This window comes from Macaca mulatta, chromosome 15, assembly GCF_049350105.2.
Source record: "Macaca mulatta isolate MMU2019108-1 chromosome 15, T2T-MMU8v2.0, whole genome shotgun sequence".
NCBI lineage: Eukaryota > Metazoa > Chordata > Mammalia > Primates > Cercopithecidae > Macaca > Macaca mulatta.
This window is the reverse complement of record NC_133420.1, coordinates 115,671,941-115,696,156: the sequence shown is the minus strand read 5'-3', so window position 1 is coordinate 115,696,156 and position 24,216 is coordinate 115,671,941. Positions and strand designations below refer to the sequence as shown.

The 24,216-nt window shown below is 40.6% G+C and overlaps 1 protein-coding gene across 9 annotated transcripts in view; it reads right to left on the bottom strand.

Annotated features, from left to right (window-relative positions):
• Positions 1-24,216, bottom strand: part of NTRK2 (neurotrophic receptor tyrosine kinase 2) — a 365,023-nt gene that overhangs the window by 275,457 nt on the left and 65,350 nt on the right. For all 9 annotated transcript variants that reach the window (XM_077965319.1, XM_077965326.1, XM_077965323.1 and 6 more), the window contains 3 exon segments: positions 16,206-16,241; positions 13,071-13,171; positions 5,987-6,086 (listed from right to left, as the gene is read on the bottom strand). In XM_077965319.1, coding sequence (XP_077821445.1) covers positions 5,987-6,086; positions 13,071-13,171; positions 16,206-16,241 — 237 coding nt within the window.

Below are 24,216 nucleotides of genomic sequence, written 5' to 3'. Positions count from 1 at the left end.
TATTCTTCACAACAAAGATGCTTAAATTAATTACTAATCAAAGTATCTTTTAAACTCAAATCGTCAAAAGACTGATAATATTCAGTATAGATCAGAGTAATAAATGAAAGGGTACCCTCACATACTGTTAGTGGGAGACTAAATTGGAAAGGCATTTATGCAAGGTAATCTATCCACATTTAAACATATGTATCTTTCCTTCTAGGAATACATTTCCAAGTATTTATCTTTATACAGAAGACATTGTTTGAAAATTATTTGAAATAATTTTCTGAAAACGTGGTAGAAATGTAAATGTCCATTAAAAGAAGAAAAGTCAAATAAATCATAATTCGTCAATAATAATAACATTACATATTAATAGAGCAATGACTAAGTGCCAGAAACATTCCCAAGTGGTTTATATATATAAGCTTAGTTTGTCTTCATAACAACCCTGTGGGTTAGGTATTAGTATTGTCCCATTACAGATGGAAATATCAAGGCAAGAGAGGATGAGATACTTGCTCAAAGTCACATAGCTCATAAGAGGCAGAGCCGGGTTTCAGTTCTGAGTAGCCTGATATCAGACAACTGGGAAATACTACTAAATAGAATGTAGTAGATAGCTAGGTTCTGATAAAGATAAATCCACAAGGCAAATTGTTACCCCCAAAAAATGCAGAACAGACTGGTATCATAATTTCCTTATGGAATCAAAAATGAAGCCATATATTTGATTGTTTACATACTGTGTGCACCTCATACAGTTAAAGTTATTTCTAGGAGTGGAAATGGTCATGCAGAAGAAGGTGATGGGAACAGCCATTTTTATGCTTATATATTTCTAAACTCCTTGAAATTTTGAAAAACAAGAATGCATTCAATTGTTAGCATTCTAATTTTTCGATGGTATTTTTCTTTAAAAAAAGAAGGAAGGAGGTGCATATGGAAAACAGTTTGTCCTTACAGATGTTTCTACAACTGTGTTTCTGGCTTTTGGTCACATTTTTTCCTCTTAAAAGTTGATCCAAATATCTGTTAAACTCAACCTCTTAAACTTCCCAGAATTGTTTTCAGCTCATATAAAAGACTTTAACCTTCAACCTCTTTAGCTTTGACCCCACTATGTTTATGACTATTTTTAAATAGGCAGATTTTTGGTTGCTATTGAAAGACACTCAGAGATCATTTATAAGAGCGGGAAGTTGAACTGTGGGCTTTGAGTCTGGACTTAGGAAAACCCAGATCTGCATCCACAGGCAGAGTAGCTTTCCAGCCTTTACTAGTTGGAAACCTCCAACACTTAAGTAGCATAAATGAATGTGGATAGGGCAGTTTACATACAAGAATCAGAGGCTGCAGAGGAAATCTGTGCAGGCTATTAACACTGAATGAGAAGAAAGCTTCCTCTTCTAGGTTCTTCTACAGAGATTTCTTAGGATCATTTAGAGATTTCACTCTCGAGTGACAAAGCCTGCATTAGTACTTAGGAATTAGATATCATATGTGGACTTCCATCAGGAAATGTAAATAACACAAAACCGATAGCGGAAACTATCCTCCAGTGGGGTGATGAATGCCAAGCTCCCTCCTCCCTGCTGGCTCCCGTATATTTTTTGCAACCCCGTACACCATCAATGCCACAGACAGGGCTCCCAATGTGGAGCACCCTTTGAAGACTTGGCAGCCCTGGCGCTCCTCAATGCTTCCATTTTCCCTTCACATGCACTCCTACATCTTCAATGAAGACACAGAGCCAGGAAGTAAAGCGAGAGCTAAACACAAGACTTGGTTACAACACAAGGAGAGCATTCGAAGGCATGGTTGCCTATTCCTTTGGCAATGGAGCTGTTCTGGAAAATTCTTTCAGCACTACTTTGGTGAAAACTAAAATTAAAACAAACCAGAGGCAGCCTTAGAAGAAGAGGGATAATATTATGCATTTTCATATAGGGATATTGATACCGACACCAATTTAGATAGATTTGGTATACATTTTACACATTCATATTAAACATATGTATGAATAATCCCTACATAGGTGGCCAACACTAACAAAGGGGCATTATTTGTGGCTTCTGCAATTACGGTAGCTACATATCAACCAAAAAAGCAATAGGACAGTGTAAAGGCACAGAAATGAACAAGGAAAAACTGACTGGGAGAAATCCTGCCCCTTGACATCTTTATGAAAACAGGGCCAGGAGCCTACTGGACACTAGCAGCAAGAAGCTTAAACTCTATCAAGCAAGAATAAAATATAAATTCTAAGTTTACAGCAAGATATAATCCCCAATCTGGCACTTTTGCCGACATCAGAACTGAAAAAATAACATATTCCAAAACCATACATTCAAAGGTAGGGAGGTAGAAATTGAAGACGTTCACATGCAGAATAAAAAGTCAAAGTGAATCCTCCAAACTTAAACAAGGACGATTGTTTAAAACAGTGTGTGAAAATCTACATACTCTAAGACAAAACTTGGACAAATTGATCTCTTGTCTATGGCCGTGACTCACATGGAATAAACTAAAAAAAAAAAAAAAAAAAAAAGAGGTGGGACTTTGTCTCTTTTAGAAACTTAAAAAAGTCTCAGGTTCTCTCTTTAGCCACTCACAGTTTAACCATCCTCCAAATACTGTTTTTCAATTACCAAACTTAGGTAGATGGAGTTGAAAATCTTCTCTGATCATTCTGTCATTCATATGTATTGAGCACCAACTCTGGGCTAAGCACGCAGTAGATAAAGATGAACATCACAAATAAGAAAGCTGTTGTCATGGAGCTCAAAGTCTGTGCTGCCTGTTCTGGAGTGGACCATCTAGCATTTGGTTTACAATGAATCCACAGAACAAGGAACAAAACCTGATGAAGCTTACAGACCTGCAGACCATCTTCAAAGACGACACCACAACTCACTGGCTGTATTTACAAATCCAAGTTTCACTCACTAGTTTGGAATTTAGAAATCACCTCCCCATGGGAGCAACACCATAAATAATGTTTGCAGGTGTAAGGGGTGGATCTCAGGTCAATCCATAAAGCTTGTGTTGCTCTGCATTCAGGCGTAGTGTGGTGACCCCAAGAGGTTTCTGGGGTTTGTTGCTCTGGGCCCTTCATATCAACAGCATTGAACTGTCGTTTATATTATCAAGGTTTCCATTACAGATTGAAACAGTCAAACACTCAAGATAAACCGTGCATTGCTAGGGATGGGCAAAAAGCTGTGAGTGCCTATGGGTGGACTGGCCACCTTCCTCCTGTTCCATCTGCCTCCAGCATAAGAGAATAAGGATGGGCTTAGGCCCTCCCCAAAGATGCTTAGGGAGGGAGGAATAACATTCTGAATAGTTCATCTGCATAGCAGCCACAAGCCTCTTACATGGTGCCTAGTCCTGGCCAAGGCTACACACAGTTCATACTGTTCTTACTAAGAAACCACAACCAATATATTGCCTGGTTATTTTGGGAAGCATAATAATATTTTTACATAGTCTTCTCTTTTTTAAGACATATGTTTTTCAGTGGTAATCCCAGCTCTAATAGCATTTAAAATACACTGACTCACATTAATGTTTAAATATCACGTTTTACACGGTTTCATCTGTACTAAATGCACGAACCATAACTTAATTTCTAGATCCCGAGATTATCAACTCGACATATGACTTGCAAAACAGTAACCCTAGATCAGGCTCTTTTTGCTCACATCATGCCCCAGATAGACATGTAGCTTAAAATAGAACAGTAAGCTATTCTAAAAAAAAAAAAGGTATCGGAGACAAACTTTCTAAAAATGATTTTATTTGTGTGTAGGAATGAGGGAACAAAACATACAACATATATAGTAGTTACTGCTGTAGGAAGCCATTTACTGGCTCTGTGGCAGGGTTAAGCACACTCTTTCTTATAATTCATTAAGGATGGCCTCAGGTTATACTCAGAAAACATAGAAGCTTTAGTGGTAATCACCCCAAATTGTCTAAACGAAATACTGTTTCAGCCTTAGTGCTGGAGTCTCAATATGAAACATAATTTTCTTCTCTGAAAGAAAATGTCTACATTTTTTCTCCTCCATTGCCACGTTATAAGGAGTAGGTTGCCATTTACTGGTAATTCTGCCAGTGGTTTTCCTAAACCAAGGGTGGAAAGAAGCTCCTAAATTTTGCTCCATGGATTCCCATTCAGCTTTTGCTGAGATCCCAGAAGAACCTGGATATATCCTCTCTCCGAAAAGCTCACGGGATGAAATCTTTCAAACGAAACCCTTCAAGACCAGAAACTCTACTGTTAGGAGTTGGTAGCCTCCAGTGAAATCTACATTTAGAGACATCCAGTCCAAGTGCCTCTAAGGAAGGAAAGTACCTGATAAACACGAGAATCACCAAATGCCATGGTAGGGAGCGGCACGCACAGAGCAGCCACCTAGCCTGGGCCTGGGTGCAGCTGAGACATGGAGATTCCAAAAGGTGTGCAAAAATGTGGGTAAGTTTGGTTTGCGATGTCTCGCAATACCTTGTCACACTCTGAAGGGGGCCTGGCAGTCCATGTTTACCGTAGAGAACAGTGATTCTCTATTGTGTAGAGAACACAACAACCAGGGCAAGCAGGATCAGTATCCTCCAGAAACTGTTAGAAATACCAGTTCTCAGGTGCACACTAGACCTGCTAAAGCAGAAACTCTGGGGATAACCCAGGAATCTGTGTTTTCTCAAGTTCTACAGGAGTTTTTGGCACACAGTCAAGTTTGAGAACCACCCTACAGGATGAATTAAAATCACTGTGGGGTGGTCCCTCTCCCAAGCCTTATTTATAATTGGAGAATGAAAGATCTTTCCCCCACTGAAGAAACATCAAGGATCAGCTGGCCAAGCAGGAACCAGGATGAGGTTTTTGGAGTTATTTTAAGCCCCAGTTTACCACCACTCCTCCCTGTTCATTTCTGGCTTAGAAATCTTCACAGGCACCAACAAAGGGAAAAGAGGAAACACCAGAAATAGATCTGCTCTATCCCAGATGTCAGTGTATGCTGGGCAACTTACTGCTACTGAAACATTCCCTTTCAAGTAAATAGCAATATTAGCAACACTACCCGTAATTCTAACAGACCATGAGGATAAAGAAAATCCACCTGACCTACTCTCCAACGCAAATAAAACACCACTAAACCTTCTTCACAGCATTCCCATTTAGACACTTTTAAATAGTGTCTATCTATAGGAGACCACACAAAATACAACACTAGCGTATTATCCAATACATACGTTTAACCTTCAGAGCAAATGGTTTTACATCATTGAAACTTAAACCATTAAATCACTGCTCCAAGGCATTTTTTTTTATGTAACAATAAATTTACACAAGTTTTCCCTGTAAAATTAATTTTCAATCCTCTAAAAACAACAAGTTATCTATTTTGGGTCAATTAGTGCCTCATTTTTAATCCAGCCCTGATAATTTTTCCACTTAAATTAAAAAAAAATCTATGCATTCACGAAGCTTCCATGTACTGCCGATAGCTGTTCTTATTTTGCTTCATAACACCGTTGTTTAAATTTCAAAGAATGATGACCTGGAAAAGCAGGAGCAACACCAAAAGCATACCACTGAAGATTTGGAAATCCAATGTACAGCAGAATAGACCTTTCTGCACAAAATACACGTGTCCAGACTATCCTATCACCACTGTGTCTCACCTGCCTTTCTGGAGCAAAAGAAACATCAAGTACTATTTCTTTGTCATATCTTTATTAGTCCCTTGATAATCAAGAACCCATTTCTGTCTTCTGGGACAACTGTTGTCTTGGAAAAGTGGGTAGTGCTGAGTAATCGACATTATTTTGTCCTGTCTTGATTTGTAGTATCAAAGTCTTGTTGCTATTTTTTTAGCCTTAAAACTTAATCATCATAAATCTAGCCGCTTCCTTCTTTAGTGGTAATTAGCATTAGTCATAAGCCAAAAATGATCCACATAAGAAGCTAAATAAACACAACCCTTCTTACCTTTCATGCCAAACTTGGAGTGTCTTGCCAACTTAAGCAGAAACAGCATTACCAAAAGGCAAAATCCCACCACAGACGCAATCACCACCACAGCATAGACCTAGAGAAAGGAAGGGAGGGTAGTTATAACCTTGTTAACTAGTTCCCTATAATCACATGGTGATGATGATCATGATGATAATGATACAGGCAGTTCATATTTATTGAATGCTTATCACTTGTTCTTATAACAGCCTTATGTACACCAAATCACTTAATCTTCAACAACCCTATAGTGAAGTATGTAAGATCTATTATTATGCCTACAGACATAAGTTAAAGCTTTTAAAAATGGCTATCCAATTGGCATTTTAAAAATATTACATCTCTCTCTCTCCATCCATCTAAAGAGGAAGGAGAGAGAGAAAGAGAGAGAGAGAATGAACGGCAAAATACTGGTGATTTTTCTGTGTGCGTGTGTGTGTGTGTGTGTGTGTGTGTGTGTGTGACGGAGTCTCACTTTGTTGCCCAGGTTGGAGTGCAGTAGCACAATCATGGCTCACTGCAGCCTTGACCTCCTGGACTCAATCTATCTTCCCACCTCAGCCTCTTGAGTAGCTAGGACTATAGGTAAACACCACTATACTTGGCTCATTTTTAATTTTTTTGTAGAGATGGGGTTTTGTCATATTGCCCAGGCTGGTGTTGAAATCCTGGGCTCAGGGGATTCTTCCACCTCTGCCTCCCAAAGTTCTGGGATTACAGGTATGAGCCACCGCATCCAGCCCGATAAATTTTGAAGCTGGTGAAGAATAGATTTGACTATTCTCTCTACTGAAGTGCATGTTTGAAGACTGTTCATAGTAAAAGGCTTTTTTAAAGGTTAGCTAGTGTTGCTCTTAGAAGTCAGGGTACCCTGGGAACGGTGAGTGGCACTGGAAGGGAGCAGGAGGGCACTTTTGGGGTGAGTTCCACTTGTGAAAGCCCATAGGGTTGTACATTTATGATACGCACATTTTCCCATGAATAAGATATAAGCCTAAACAAGTTTAAGTAAGTTTAAAACTGTAATTGCCAGGTGTAGATGACACATGTCAAGAGGGTAGATGCAGATATATGTGAATCCTGTCCCATCCCTGAGGTAGAGATGACAGAGGTACACATAGAAACGCGATCACTCTGCTACCGCTGCTGACCAAGGCATGATGCTCCTCTAAGTGCATCTTAACATTTCAGAGCAAAGTTCTCAGCAGGACTATGTGTCTCCTTCCAGTCTTACTCAGCCCAAAGTCCTGCTTCCAAAAAAGGTTGGCTTCTCTAAACCAGGAGTTGGTGAACTTTTGCTGTAAAGGTCAGATGGTAAAAACACTTCAGGCTTTGCCAACTTTGCAGTCTGTTGCAACTAAGGCTCCAACTCTGCCGGTGGAACATGAAAGCAGCCAATGATGATATGTAAACAAATGGGCATAACTGTGTTCCAATAAAACTTTATTTACAATGACAGCAGCCGGATTTGAACATAGTTGCCAATGCCTACCCTGAGACGTCTTAGAGAGCCATTCTGGCTTAAGAATCTGCATAACAATTTTTAAGATGGATATTATTGTCCCTACCCATAGTAATCATTAATGCTGTTTGTCTAATATTTCTGGTTTTCTTTGTGTTTCTCAATGTAGGATACATTTCCTGACTTGCTTGTGGTTAGGTGGTTCATGTGACTAGTTGAGACTTGTGTCACTGCCAGGGTGTAGAACTTCACTTCTTGTCCGAGATCTTAGTCTTCGTCTAAGGCAGTGTTTCTCAACCAGGGACGATAATATTGCCATCCAGGGGACACTTGACGATTTGGGGTTGTCACAACGAGGGGGAAAGTACTACTAGCACCCAGTGGGTAGAGGCCAGGCATTATTAAACATCCTACAGTGCCCAAGACAGCCCCCCAAACAAAGGATTATTTATCCCCAGTTGCCAATAGTGCCAAGGTTGAGAACCCTGTTCCACCTACTCCACAGTGCTCTTTATCTCTGCCATAAAAAAAAAAGGCTAACTTTTAAAAATGTGGATGCTTTGTCATCCACAGACCTGGAACAAGGACAAGGCTAAACAGAGCTCCTAGCCAATATGTGAAATGAAGACAGAAAGAAATCTTTGTTGTTTTAAGCCCCTAAGATGTGGAGGTTTTGTCACTGCAGCATAGTTTATTCTGACTGATATACTCATCTCATAGTGAGAGGCATTGGAGGGTAGAGATTAAGACCATGGGTTCTTCCTGAGTATAAAGTCTAGATTCCTCACTTATTAGCTGTATGACTTCAGAATTACTTAACCTCTCTGCATCTCACAATCTTCATGTGTAAGATGGAGAATACAATTATTCTACTTTGTAGGTTGTTGTAAATCCTCAATGAGTTAATGCAGATAATGGGTTTGGGACAGTATCTACTATAATATATAATAAATTAATGTTAGCTATGATGATGATGAAAAAAACTAAGATTTAGAAAACAATTAAATAAGCAGCTCACAGTCACACCTCCTGAGCTTGGGAATGGAACCAAGTCTGCCCGAGTATAAACCCTGTATTTATCCACTACACTGCCTCTCCAAAGCATGTGGTTGAGAATGAAGGCAGGAAAATAAAAACATATGGCTAATTCTCCCAGGACACCATCTTGGATGTCAGATGGGAAGAGCATTAAGTAAGTCACAGAGCACAAAAAGAGGACATGCAAAGCACTTGGCCGGTGTGGGGCAAAGATGTGATCATTCTCCTCTCTGGTACTATAACAGTGAGTAGATCCCCCCAAAAACGCTTCTGCAAATGTTTGAGTAGGACTTTTTTTTTTCTTTTTCTTTTTTTTTTTTTTTTTTTTTTTTGAGACGGAGTTTTGCTCTTGTTGCTTAGGCTGGAGTGCAATGGCATGATCTCGGCTCACCACAACCTCCACCTCCCAGGTTCAAGTGATTCTCCTGCCTCAGCCTCCCGAGTAGCTGGGATTACAGGCATGCGCCACCACACCCAGCTAATTTTGTATTTTTAGTAGAGACGGGTTTTCTCCATGTTGGTCAGGCTAGTCTTGAACTCCTAACCTCAGGTGATCTGCCTGCCTCGGACTAAGTCCTGGGATTACGGACGTGAGCCACTGCACCGGGCCAGTACAGACTTAACTCTGTCTCTGCAACCAATATATGAACAGAATGGTAGCAACTCTTACAAAGTTAATTATGGATAAACTTAACCATTTCACTCAAGCTGACCTCATGACTTTGGGTGTTTTTTAAAAATCTTTATTTCTAACTAATGTTTTCATGAGAAAGAGATCTTCGTATTTTAGCTATAAGTTTCTTTACTTTATTATTAAATTGCAGACTTCTACAGATAAATGGAGAATACCTAAATAAACAAAGTCAAACTCCATTTCATAAATAAGAAAATTAGGATGGGGGAGGTTAGATGACTTGGCCTGAAAGGCCCCCAACCATGCAGCAGTACACGCAGCAGTACCACAGTACAGTCTCTTCCCTGCTTTGGACAGACCTTAACTGGGATTTAGGAGTTCTGGATCCCTTGTTTTTACTAGTCATGACAGCTAGAACAGATGCTTCACTTACCCAAGCTTGCACTTCTTCATTAGATAGCAACGCCTGCCCTGGCTTCTCTACCTATTTATAGAATGTGTAAGTCAACCTAGAAAATGGGAAGTGGGCTCTACTGCTGAAAAGCACTAAGGATCTGCAAACACATACTTAAAGCTACCGAAGCCATTCTCAATTTAAATCCTTTCATAAACAAGGATACCTGTGACAATGAAAAGAATAACTTACTAAAAATCAGATTGTTTGAGAAATACAGAGTTTTGTGTGCCTTGCATGTGTTGAGGTGGTTTTTACACAGGAGATGAACATGGGTGAGTTTGTTTGTTTGGTAGGTTGGTTGGTTGGTTGGTTGGTTGGTTGGTTGGTTGGTTGGTTGTTTGACTGCTTGATGGTTTGGTTTTCATCTGAGGATATTTCTTAGGATAGAACAAGGGAGATCTGCCCTCCCCTGCAAATCCAACGAAATGCCACAAGAGCACTTGTTGGACCAGAAACATTTTTAACTTTTGTATCTGCTTCTTGGCTCTCAAACTCTTCTAATCTAATGATCCTGCCTGTGATCAAGAACTCTTCATATATAAAATATCTGAACCACACATAATTGTAACATTTTCTTTAAATTCTATAAAACACAATATTGCGCCTCTCATACAGATTTTAGGAGCCTCCCACAAAGTCATAATAAACAAGCTTACTGATCTTGCCTTCCAGCAACTATACTATAGACGGAGATATGCCAATCAGGTGCCTAGATTTATCATCTGTATTAAAAAAAAAAAAAAAAACAGAAGGCTGGGAGCAGTGGCTCATGCCTGTAATCCCAGGTGGCTCACGCCTGTAATCCCAGCACTTTGGGAGGCCAAGGTGGGCAGATCACAGTTCAGGAGATTGAAACCATCCTGGCTAACATGGTGAGAACACGTCTCTACTAAAAAAAATACAAAAAAATTAGCCAGGCATGCTAGCAGGCGCCTGTAGTCCCAGCTACTCGGGAGGCTAAGGCAGGAGAATGGTGTGAACCTGGGAGGCAGTGCTTGCAGTGAGCCGAGATTGCGCAACTGCACTCCAGCCTGGGCGACACAGCGAGACTCCATCTCAAAAAAAAAAAAAAAAAAAAACCTGGAAAACTAAAGTCAACATATAATTTTGTGTAATTGGGCTTAATACATGCTACATACACAAACAACTTTCTTACACCAAGAAATATTAAGTGGATTGGTATGATAGTTAAAAACTAAAATGATTGCATAAGGCAGGAAGCAGATACCATTCCCCAGTTGACTTACTATGGTATTTGTTCTTGCTATTTCAATGTAATGCATATAGTCATCTATGGAAGCGTGCGTGTTTGTGTGTATATGTGTGTGCATGTGCATGTATGCATACCTCTGTACTAGATATGCATAAAGTTGCAGTTGCACTGCACCTGTTTATGCACCTCCCATTTCCACTCTCGTGGCCTTGCTTCAAGTATATATCAAATGTCTTTATTGCTCTATCATACCCCTAATGGATCACCCCACTTTCAATCCCTCTGTCCTATACTGTTCACCGCAAGTCTAGCCAGTCTGCAAAATGTACTGGGTGCCCACTAGGTTTCAGCTAGTATTCTGAGGGCTTAAGGAGACAGCTGTGAAAAACACTGACCAGGTTGCCCCTACTAAGAGTCTTACTAAAGAATCTAGAGAAGAGAAAAATACATTAAACAAACAAATAAATGGGGTCATTCCAGGCAATGATAACTGCTCAGAAGAAAATGGAAGGGGGCAATGACTGCCTGCTGGCCACCTAGCTGAAGCCACACGATGGCCATCAGAAAGCAAATGCCTGGGAGGGGGAGTCACACATAGGAAGAGCGGGACTGGAGCACTGGAGAGAGCATGAAAAAGGCAAGTGGCAAGCAGTGAGAAGAGTGTGGGAGATGAAGTCAGAGAGCTCGGGAAGGATGAGGTCACCCAGGGCTCATAAGCCACCATGAAGAGTGTGGCTTTCATATGAAAAGTTTTATCGCAATTGCAGTGAGAGGGCTCTGAGAATTATAACAAAAAAAAGAAGTGATCTGATCTGCGCTTTACAAAGATCACTCAGGCTGCTGTGTGGGAAAAGACCAGAAAACCCAAGGGTGGGAGAGGGAGATGTGTTAGGAGGCTGCGTGGTCATGCAGGAAAGAACAACTGAGGCAAACTTTCTTTGTAAAGGGCCAGAAGTAAATATTTTCCACTTTGCAGGCCATACGGTCTCTGCTGCCACTACTCCACCCCCATCGGAGCATGAGAGCAGCCACAGACAGTACGTAAATGAACACGAGGGACTGTGCTCCAGTAACACTCTGTTCACGGACAATAAAATCTGAACTTCACAAAACTTTCAGTGTTATGAAATATCATTCTTTTTTGTTGTTTTAAACCACTTAGAAGGTAGAAACCATTCTTAGCCTGCAAACCATACAAAAACAGGTGGTGAGCTGGACTTGGCCCGTGGGTCATCATTTGCCAGCCCCTGGGTTAGCCTGTGACCGTGGCAGTGGAGGTGAAGAGATATGGAAAGATTTGGAATTTATAAGGAGGCAGAGCTCACCAGAAGCGCTGTGTGCATATGACAATGAGGAAAAGAAACAACTGGAGAAAGCTGTTGGGTTTGGACCAGAGCAACTGACCATAGACCCCTGGGATCATGCAACTTCCCTCTTCAATGGCTCTTCACTGCGCCAAAAATCTATACACCTGAGACTCTGTGTCAAGACCTACAACCTGGCCACAATCTATATCTCCAACCCTGCTGTCCTGCACACGCCTTACCCTCCAATCAAGCACCTTCACGATGTTTCTCCACCTACAAGCTCCTGTTCACATGCCCTCAATGCCCTTCCCTTCCATTCCTGTATGTCAAAATCCCAACCCTCCTGCACAGGCCATGCAAAAAGTCACTTGCCCCACAAAGGCTCCTCTGAGTGTCCCAGCTCAGGAACAAAGGAACAAAACATCCGCTTCTCCACTTCTATCTCTTGTACTGCATTGCTGTGCTTCTGTTTGTATTTGAGGTGCTAATATTCACCTCTAGGGTCTCTGATGAATTCCAAATGGCTAATCTTAATTTTGTTCATATTATTATATCCCCTCCACTGCCAGTCCCTTTCAGAAGCTACTGGATTCCTTACATCTAGTGAGCAGTCAAAATTATATGAACAATTTAAGGAGATGGGTATGAAGGTGTAGTCCATGAATGATAAAGCGGGGTTCTTGCTCTTCTAGTGATACCCTTCTAAAGCACAGATAATTGAAATAGGAACCACTAACAACTAAAAGTGGTGCACAAAAGCAGCAAATAAGTCAAAGGCCGTATAACACCTTTATCACTTTTTTAAAGCCTTTTTATTAATTCCTCCAACCTTTAACACCCTATTTACATCTGAACAATAAAAATGTCTTATTGAAGCAGCTACATTCCTCTAACATGGAGGCATCCAAAACGCTCAGAACCAATTCAGACACCTATTTATTCCACTCACCGAGAGATGTTCCCGACCGGTTTTATCAGTGACGTCTGTGGAAGGGATTTCATTACTTCTGTTTGTGGTGTCCCCGATGTCATTCGCTGCAGTTCCATAATCTTAAGAGGGAAAAGGGGGAAAGAGAAAGAACATGAAGTTATCATTAAGCTGCCAACAAACACAAGGCCACAGTAAGAGCCAGAACGAAGCAAGACAAATCACAAAGATTCCAAACCCCCGACAGCCTGGCTGTGGAGGGACGTGACCAGGCTGCTGAGTTCAATCCATGGCAGTGCTGAGACTGCACAACACCCACATTTTATGCAATCCAGACCTTTACATCATTGTCTTGTTGGTCAGCCCTAAACCTGGTTCAGGGATTTTTCTTTGCACATAAGCATATAGCCTTTTATGGATGGCATATTTAAAACAAGTACGACAGGGAATCGATCATCTATGTGTCATAGATTTATAGACCTGGAAAGGTCTTTGGAGACAGAGCATAACTGCCAGTTTTACCACTGAAGAATGTTAGTGGAGGAAAGTTACATGACTAGGTGAAGGCAAGAAGATGGCAGAGCTCACATGTGACCCCAGACTTGAAATGAGCAACAGTGATTTCCAGGGCAGGTGCAACTTATTTGCACAAAGGGCAGAGACGTAAGAGGAGATGTGGAACAAGCAACAGTATGAAACTTGGATCCACACGTAAACTTTTTTGAACAGTTCTGAATTGCCAATATTTCAGTTTCAGAATGATTAAAAGGTAGACCCGCACAATACTTAGAATTGTGAACGCTCAGTTCTCATTTCACCAAGTCGCAAATGCAGTTGCTGCCTTCTGGATCGATTTTAGTCTACATGGGTCAGGACAGAAATAATGGCTGTTTTTCAGGGGTTGTCAAAGTTTTTATTAGCAATATCACATATAAAAGGTCTCAGGAAACTCTTGGCAAACTCATTGCAAACAATGAGGTTTATAATGTTTGTATTTTAATTCTAAATAGGTACACTGCCTTCAATTTCCATCCTGAAAAGGGCACCTCGTTAATGCAGCCCAGCTAAACTTCTCAGAATCATCATGCTGGCCTCGGGGCAACCAATTTAAATTGTATTTTTATTAGCAAAGTGTTCCTTTGTGAATAAAAAATAACAGAAAAAAAATCTATTTTCTATGTGTTTGCTGTTTCATTCTTAACGCCAAAACCACATTCTCACCATTTTCCTTTTGAATATCTTAAAGTTTACTAATTTTGAACACTAATGGATACCCTTTATTTGGTTAGCTTTCCCTCTTCATGTTATAACCAACTACATCTACAAAATTTAAATCATTCAAGTGTCTATAGTTTAATATCATGACATTTTGGCCCAAAGATCCAAAGTGGGATCTGAGGCTAACAGGAAGATGACATTTTTAAAGTCTCAAATTAACTGGGAAAGGGTCAAAAATGTAATTTTAAGATGTAAAACCACAATACAAATGTATTTCTCTGTGAAACAATTTGAGAGATTCTTCCTTTAAACTCTATCAAGACAAATACAAACAAAACAACACACAAATCATAAGCAAAAAATCAACCAAACCACAGCTTGGAAGAAATATGTCTTAACATGCACAAGCAGGTAAAGACAATACTATTCTCCAAGTTAAAATTAGCTCAGGTTAAATACACACGCATATAATAAACATACAGACAGGCTCATTTTATAAAAAAAAATAAAATATCAATCTATATATAAATGTAAAATTAAAGAACAGAGTATTTTACAGAAAAATATATAAATATAATGTTTTAATCAATCTTTTAATCATTCCTAAATTTCAAGCCAAATCTTGAAATGTAGCCTTCCACTTCCCCAAACAGTGGCTTCCTGGCTTGGAAATCTGTTAAATATGGGTTTTCACACCAAGGAAAACATCCTTGGCATTCGATCAAAACAGCAAAGGAGAGATGCAATATTTCATCAAAAGCAAATATAGGCCCAGTGTAGTGGCTCACGCTGGCAATCCCAGCACTTTGGGAGGCTAGGGTGGGTGAATAATCTGAGGTCAGGAGTTCGAGACCAGCCTGGCCAACATGATAAAACCCAGTCTTAACTAAAAATATAAGAATTAGCCGAGTGTGGTGGCATGTGCTTGTAATCCCAGCTACTCAGGAGGCTGAGGCAGGAGAATCACTTGAACTCAGGAGGTAGAGGTTGCAGTGAGCAGAGATTGTGCCACTGGACTCCAGCCTGGGCAATACAGTGAGACTCCATCTCAGAAAAAAAAAAAAAAAAAAGGTAATATAGTAGACTTTGGTTTCTTTCCTTCCACATTCCTAAGAGAATCCCTTTTTTTTTTTTTTTTTCAAGAGGTTAGGCCTATTCACCTTTGGGGAAGCTGACTTAATGTCTGGGGGTGAATTTAGTCACTGAAGGGATAATCCATCCCTCTTATCAGTAATAAGGGCAGGAAAGGACTATAAACCAATCGCGTCTTGAATTGGATACAAAGAGGGCTTGACTCTTGTCTCTTGGGAAGTTCTCTTTCCTCGAGGACGCCTTCAGGAGCACTTCCCTGTCTCCCGTCCATGTGAATGGCAGCAGCTCCCCCGTGACACTCTCTTGTAACCATAAGGGGGCCAGCCTTCAGTGAAGTTGGCATGGTGGGCAAAAGAGTGTAGCATGAAGGGAACTTGGGTCCCTGACGACGTGGTGGAGTTGCTGCTTTAATCAACCCTAAATCAAGCCCTACCTTTGAGGTTCCTGTCTGTGAGTCAAACACCTTCATTATATAAGAAACATCATTTTGAATTGGCTTCACTGTCATAGCCAGAAACTGATATACCTCCCTTTTCTTGGTAGCCATGGCTTTCAAACAGGTAATTAGTTCCCAATTAAGGAAATGTGATGTCTGTTACAGACAACGGAATGGATTTACTACTTCCAAGAACAGGGTATGAGAGAGAAAGTGCTATTTACGGGCACTGTAAATGTCAAGGGAAAACGGCCATCAATATTGAATGATTTTTGAAATACTATTTTGGCCTATGTCATGCTTAAAGTGTATATTTAACTGAGCTTAGAAGAGTCTTCTTTCAGTTGATTTATTTCATTACAGACAAACATTTTGAAAAAGAAATACAAAGTAGAAAACATGATAGCTACCTTCATAAATTACATCAGGATAATTTGGGTTTGCACCTAAAAGGCAAAACAGAGCAAAGATCTGTAAGTATGTATTTTGGAGTCAAAAAATTACTAACCTATGCCAACTAAAATAAGCTAAACATACATTGAGGTTTCGCAATTTAATAGACTGCTTTTACAGGACAGGTAAACAAAACTTGAAGTTCTTGAGTTGTTCCATGTTAACTCCGTTCCCCTCCCCAGTTCTCCCACTTTCATCCCTCCAAAAACGAAAAGAAATCACAAAAAAATCACAAATTGCTTTGAAAAAATTTCAGCAATCAATGAATTATTACCATTTTTCTTTTTTTGGTACTGTTCCTATTATACGATCGACCATTTTCATTGCAGTTTTGGTATTTTTATTCCAGAGACAGATAATTTTCATACCACTTTTGTTATTCTCTGATGGTTTGAGGGTTACTGTCAAGTGCGTAGCAGGGCCATTTGCGTTCAGGAGCATATTATTAACCACCCTGCATAATGTTATCTAAAGCACAATTTTATTCTCCACCTTATCTTCAGGGGAGTTTCTAAGGCTGAAGAAACCTTTTTTATGCCCTAACACAACAAAGAAAAATAAAATGTACTTCCTCTATTGAAATTGTTGATGTATAAGAAGCTATAAAAAATGGTATGTCAGAGAGAAATGTAAAAGTTATCAATTTAATTTTGGGGGATGGCTCTAAAGTCACCAAGATGATCAGAATATTCTGCTTTAAGGTATTCCTATGAGACATGCCAAAATATTTTTTTTTAACTCAGCATCAACAAGAACTGGTAACAAAAACATTTGCTACTTATTCTCCAATCAGAGCTAACTGGGTCTCTACATGAAAGTCTACTTGGAAATAAAATTAAATTTTGTTTTAACATTTAAGTGATTGCAAAATGAATTTCCAAAGCTATTTCCTATGCTTTTAGTCCTCACTTGCCATGTGAAACAGTAAAACTTGTAAACCATAAAGCTTACTCAGTTTTCATTTCACTTCTGAACCCTTAGCAGGAAAATGCCATTAAAGTAAAGTGAAATGAGCCAATTTTCTGTTCATGCATTCCCCAGCGAATAATCAAGGTTAGTCTAAATGAAGAACCAAATAAAAGTGGCCCCAGTGTTCAAATTAGAATGTTAACGCATTTCAACTAGAAAAATATCTATTTTAGCAGGGAAAAAAAATGAAATGAAATGAATGGCTGTGTACTTCCATCCAGGGATGCTGCATACTGCTATATGGTGTATGCTTTGCACAACTCTAGGGAGCACCTTTCATATTGTAGTCCACGTGAATAGCACCACTTGAAATTGTGCAGTGCACACCCTGTGCACCTGTGCAGTCACATGTGATGGGAAATTGTGCTGTGTACACCCTGTGCAGCCACATGTGATGGCACTGTATCAATGTATGCAAAGTCATTGATTCCAGTAAATTTCAATCATATATCGAAGAGTTTTATTATCCCAAACACCATTTCAAACTCATTTTGAGTTACCATATGTGAATATGTCTTGTCAGGGTTGCTTATAGCTGTTATAACACTCTGAGAAGAGTCTTGAAAGCTGTCCTGCAGTTTGAGGACTAACTCAATGAATAAAGTGGCAGAAAGAAGTCCCAGTGGCTGCCCTCCTGATGTCACTTGCAGGGGACTCAGTTGTCCTCTGAAGTCCTCTCCCTTTACAAAAGCCCTAGACCAAATGGTGTCCCCCTCACCATGGGAATTTACTACCCCTGCTGCAGGAAAGATTCTACAAGCCCAAGAGGGCAAGTCAGTCTTCAAACTGCTCAGTAATCCATTATTTTAGAAGATTTCACTCATCCCTCTTCCCAATGTGCCTTTCAACACAATCTGAGATTTTCAACTTCAAATCCAGCCTTCCACGTCATCATCACTATATATTTGTCTTGCAGGAAGGTAGAACCTACTCTATTTCACAATTCACATTCTCTGATTTGGTTTAGAATTTTTAAATATTTGGATATAAGTATGTGGGTCTTCATTTGCAGTAGGGGGGCCAACCATCCCAGACTGCCAGGAATTAAGAGGATTCCTTTCAAGTTTTAAAATGGAGACACTCCCAGCCAAATTCTTCCCATCTGCCCAGGACTGAGGGCTTTTTCTGGTTGTGGGGCTTTCACTGCTTATCCTGGGAGGAGTCGGCCACTGATTTGTTCTCAGGCCCCTATGGACCCCCACACATGTGAGAGAAGGGCCTGTGGTCACCATCGCTTTTCCACCTACAGCTCCATGAGAAAGTGGAAAGCCTGAGGATTCAGAGGCAGATTTATCTCAGCCACACATTTAAATGGCCTCAGAGACTATGAATGACATACAGGTTTAATCTGCCACGTTGCAGAACAGGAACCTCCAAACACAATATCCACACAAAGCCCCTAGGAAGATCCAAGAACATCACATCTATTCACTGTAACAAATGTTAGGTATGGAAAAATGGAATTTGGGGTCCAATCGTAAATAAAGACGTTAGCCCATAATCTAAAAAATAGGCCAGGGCAGGGTGCAGTGACTCACACCTGTAATCCCAACATTTTGGGAGGCCGAGGTAGGCAGATCACCTTAGCTCAGGAGTTCAAGACCAGCCCGGGCAACGTGGGAAAATCTCATCTCTACTAAAAATACAGAAATTAGAGAAGCATGGTGGCGCATGCCTGTAGTCCCAGCTATTCTGGAGGCTGAGGCATGAGAATCGCTTGAACCCGGGAGCGGTGGTTGCAGTGAGCTGAGATCACACCACTGCACTCCAGCCTGGGCAACAAAGTGAGACTCTCACTCAAAAATAAATAAATAATTTAGTTATTTTATTTAATTTAATAAAAAATAGGTCAGTGTCCATCCAGACTTATGACTCATATCAGTGCATGCCTTTCCTGCTAAGTTCACCAGCAAAACTGTTAGGCCATATCTAAACTTTGTGAAAAGCACTATTTTTTCCTAACTTCATCCTCCCAGATGTATGACAAGTACTGTCACTTTGCTTTTATCCGTAATAGCCAAATTTAGTGTAAGATTATGAAACTCGCAAAAAGACAAAGTGAGACGAACTATAACAGGGTTGCTTTTATTTCTCCCAAGCATACTGCACTACGTCTGACAAAAGTCTACTCACCACAACAAATGAACACCTTTCACTATCCAAAGGTTTAGTTAGACTGGCACATGAGAGGATGCACAGACCTAATGTTTATGAAAAGCGAGGGTCACATTACTCCAGCTGACCCCAGCTCATCAAGTATTTTGCTTCCAGCAACTTCCTAGTTTAGCAAAACCTCCCATGATATTTACACTCCAACAGTAAGGTAATTATTACCACCATTTTAAATGCTGACAGAAAAAAACATATCACTTTCTTTTTAGACTTCTGGCAATGGTCAGATGTTGAAAATGTCTTGCCTTTTTAAAGTCTAATTTCTAAATGGTTCCTTCATTACATACTGTTGCACACTGTTATATGCTAAAGTTAGGAAGCCCTGTTGGAGAGATTCAGGACTAAAAGGTCACTGAGGAAAGACAAACACCAGCTATGAGAAAAAAAAATCCAAGGAAAAGAGAATTAATGAAAGACAAAGAAGCTGTATCTGACTTGAGCCGTGGCCTGAAAGTGGGGTTGTGAAAGGGTTATAATGATTCCTTGAGTGCTGTCCTAGTAGTGCTCATCAAATCGGAAATCTCAGATTTAGGTAGCAAGAGGTAGCATCAAGCCTTAAAGCTTCAGGTTGGGAGATGGTGGAATAACATATTGAAATCCAGGAACTCTATTTAACCCACTGGAGTTCCAAATAAGCTGCAGACTGTCTGATCCCCACAGCTTACTGGGGTGTAAAAGGTGCAACTCCTACCCTGCTGAAAGAGGTTGAAGGCCAAGTACCAATGTCTGCACATCTGATGGTCAAATCCTGTTTTCTGAAGAATGCGTCGAGCATCCTAAGGTGCCATATTCACCTTTACTTTGTTCTTGACCTAAGGAATGCTGTCAAGAATTACCGGAAGGGAGTAGCCAGTCCATGGTGCAGCCTAAAGTGCCCCAAGTGGGACCACTGAAGGTGGAAAGAGATGGATGGAAGGAACGCTGAAAAACTGCCTATTGGATACCATGCTCACTCCCTGGGTAACAGGTTCAGTCACATCCCCATCCTCAGCATCACATAATAGACCCACGTAACAAACCTGCACATGCACCCCCTGATTCTAAAATACAAGTTGAAAAAAACAATAAAGGAACGATAGCGACTGTATCACAGCCACAGCCGCACTCCTGACAAAGCTTCCCAGGGAGCCAGTGAGGTCTGCGCCTCCAAGAGGCACATGAGCCCTGAGGGCATTTGGGCTTCCACACATCAAAGATGGAATCACTTTGTTCTTTCCCCAACAGCATCAAACCCAAGCACTGCACCATCCTCCTAATTCCATGCAAAATAACCTAAAATAGGGCCTTTTTATTTCCGTCGTCTAAACTCACTTATAGTCATGAATAATCTTATGACTTTATGTAAATCTTGATGAGAGAGAAAACATCTTTATGACATTTCAACTGTTAAGACTCTACAGTTAAAGGAAAAACACGTTTGTAGGATAAAAAAAATAAATTGTGGGAAGAGAGGTAGCCTGACAGTAGGGTTCATTTTCCACTCCGCTAACAAGATAAAAAATAATGGGCAGGCCAGGAAGACACATCTGTTTCCTTCCTTTAAACTTGTAGTCTCCCTCTCATGCTCTACCAAAAAAAGAGAGAGAGAAAAGAAAAGACTTTTCTATCCATTCTATTTGCAGACTCTATTTAATGTGATCATGTGATCCTGAAAAAAAATATTTCAAAGCATTCCATATGATAAGGCAATTACAAAAGATTTGTTCTATTCAGGTAAACTGTCCTTGCTTTGCCGACAGTGTTTTCTCACTCATAGGGAGATCAGCCTTTTGATTTTCAGGTTCTTCTCCTCTTCTCTTTCAGAAAGGCAGGCTGAACTCAGCACCTGAAATCGGCATCGCAATATGTGGGTTTCCTTTCTGGCTGAACCACTCATTTGCTATACAGCACTGGGAGTCTCCACTTTTTCTGTAACAATGGAGCCTTCTATAAGACAGGAGAAGATAATAGCATTGGCTCTGGCAATTCCTCAGGAGCTTTGGGAAGCGTAATTAACTAACATTAGTACTCCTGAGGCATAAGGAGCTATTTAAGTATAAATCTTAATTATCATCATTCTGAATCTATGGCCAAATCGTTCTCTTTTCAGTTATTTAAGGCAGAAAAGCAGACATAACTTTCTCTCCTTCACCTCCAGGACAAGAAACAGGTCCTGACAAAAGACCGAAGGAACAAACAGTAAAAAGCCAGGAGAGCTTTATTTAATGCATAACATTTGGAGAAATTTCCTCTCCCCTCGTTCTTTAGACTAAGTACACCAAATCTAAATCCACCAGTGTGGGGCATTCTAAGTGCCGCAGAGAGCTCTAGTTCATCCAGACATCATGAATCTTTCGATAAAACAGCGCGGAAGGAGAAGCTGTGGGAAAAGCTCTTCCAATATTTATAGTTTGTTCCTGACGCGCATCTCGCATAGGAGACAGGAGCTCCCGAATTAGGAAGCGCAAGTCACTGACTCCCACTGCTTGTGTGAATGGGCATTCTTGAGCTGTGACATTCTTCCTGAATGAGTGGGCCACAGAGACACTCTTTATGCGCTGCCTAAAGAATGGTAAGCTTTAACACGAGGGTATTTTATCATCTGGTGCTCTGGTTAGGTTTGTTCCAAGCCAAAGGGTTAAATCACTTGGGTAATGATTCTGAACAGCATCTACTTTGCATCAACATGATGTTCACATTTATGGGACTAACTGGACTTCAAAATTCTTGCTACTTGGACTATCTGATCAGAAATGCTAACAAAGGCTCCAGGTTTCTTCCTCACAACAAATCATAAGTGATCTCTCTGCCATGAATTTCCGCCTCAAATTCTACTTAAAAAGAACCCTTCATCACTTCTAATCTCCACTCACTCTCCATGTACACTTTCTGGTTCATGAAGGGATTTTCATATGTAGGATTGAATTTCAATGACTGACATATAGTGGATCAATTTCATCTTAGACAAGTCTTTCTTTTTGGCTGGTAAGCTAAATAGGATACATGAGAACTTTTGAAGAATCCTCAGATAACCCCACCCTGTGTGTGTCTACGTGCCTGCAACTACTGTCTCTACTTTTTAATTCATTCTCCCTAGCCTTCTTCTTCTTCTTTTTTTTTTTTTTGAAACAGAGTCTGGCTCTGTCGCCCAGGCTGGAGTGCAATGGTGCGATCTTGGCTCACTGCAAGCTCCACCTCCCGGGTTCATGCCATTCTCCTGCCTCAGTCTCCTGTGTAGCTAGGACTACAGTTGCCTGCCACTATGCCCGGCTAATTTTTTTGTATTTTTAGTAGAGACAGGGTTTCACCATGTTAGCCAGGATGGTCTCAATCTCCTGACCTCATGATCCACCCACCTTGGCCTCCCAAAGTGCTGGGATTACCACACCCAGCCTCTCTCTAGCCTTCTTAAGCCACATATTGAATTCATCTGACTTTATGCCAAAACCAATTAGAGGGCATCTCTGTGCACCATTTATTCTATATCTGTATTGTTATTACTATTTGATATCCTCAGGGAAAGTCAGTGAGGTCATCTTGACGGATGCCTGACCAGTTCTTTCAGTGGCCCCTCTGGCTTCTGCAGGGCATCCTCACTATGCAAAGTATGATTCATGGACCAGCAGTACTGGCATCATCGGGGGGCTTGTTAGAAATACATTATTTAGGCCCATTTTCAAATCCATTGAATCATAATCTTCATGTTAACAGGGTCCCCAGCAGACTGGTATGTGCATTAAAGTTCGAGAAGCCCTGATTTACAACTCACTGAGAAGTTTTACCAGAGTCAAAAGGTCTCAGTGAGTATGAAGGATGATAATTTTTATTTTTATTTCTTTGTATTTTTTGTAGACACGGGGTCTCACTTTGTTGCCCAGACTGGCCTGGAACTCCCTGCCTCAAGGGATCCTCATGCCTCAGTGTCCCAAAATGCTGGGATTGCAAGTGTGAGTCACTGCACCCAGCAAAAAATGACAATTTTTTCAATGAAACACAAAGTAATAGCTAGGTACCCAAATATTGGAGTCAGGGTATCTTTGACCATAGCCACAAAAAAGGAGAAAGGACAGGAGATTGGTTTTGTCCCCAATGGCACATTTCTGGGCCACTTTCCAAATGAAAAGGAGATGGGGGAAAAGAGCTTAGACAGCAGAAAGATCTAAGACTGACCACCCTCTGAAAGGTGAGTCAAATTTTTGACTTAATTTTCTCCTTAAAGGGTTGTATTAGCTTGTTTGCATGCTGCTGATAAAGACATACCCAGGACTGGGTAATTTATAAAGGAAAGAGGTTGAATTGACTCATAGTTCCATATGGCCAGGGAGGCCTCACAATCATGGCAGAAAGCAAAGGGGAAGCAAGACATGTCTTACATGGCAGTAGGCAAGAAAGAGTGTGTGCAGGGGAACTTCCCTTTATCAAACCATCAGATTCCATAAGACTTACTTACTGTCACGAGAACAGCACAGGAAAAATCCACCCCATGATTCAATTACCTCCCATTAGGTCCCTCCCACCACACGTGGAAATCATGGGAGCTAAAATTCAAGATGAGATTTGGGTGGGGAAACAGACAAATCATATCAAGGGCCAAGTCTAGAAAACTAAGGTAGTAAAATAATAGGAGTCTCAAGGTCGTTTTTCTGGGTAAGCCCATGCTTCTGAATGAGGAAGAGCAAAGTTAGTATGAGATAAAAGCATTTCTGGGTAGAAAGTTTCTCCCTAAAGGCTACAGGGCATGAACACAAAGGGAGATGGGGAATGTTCGCCTCCTTTATCATATTCTCAATGCCTACCTAAGAAGAGGATAAATAACACTGAGCACCTGCCCGTCATGTGTCAAGCACT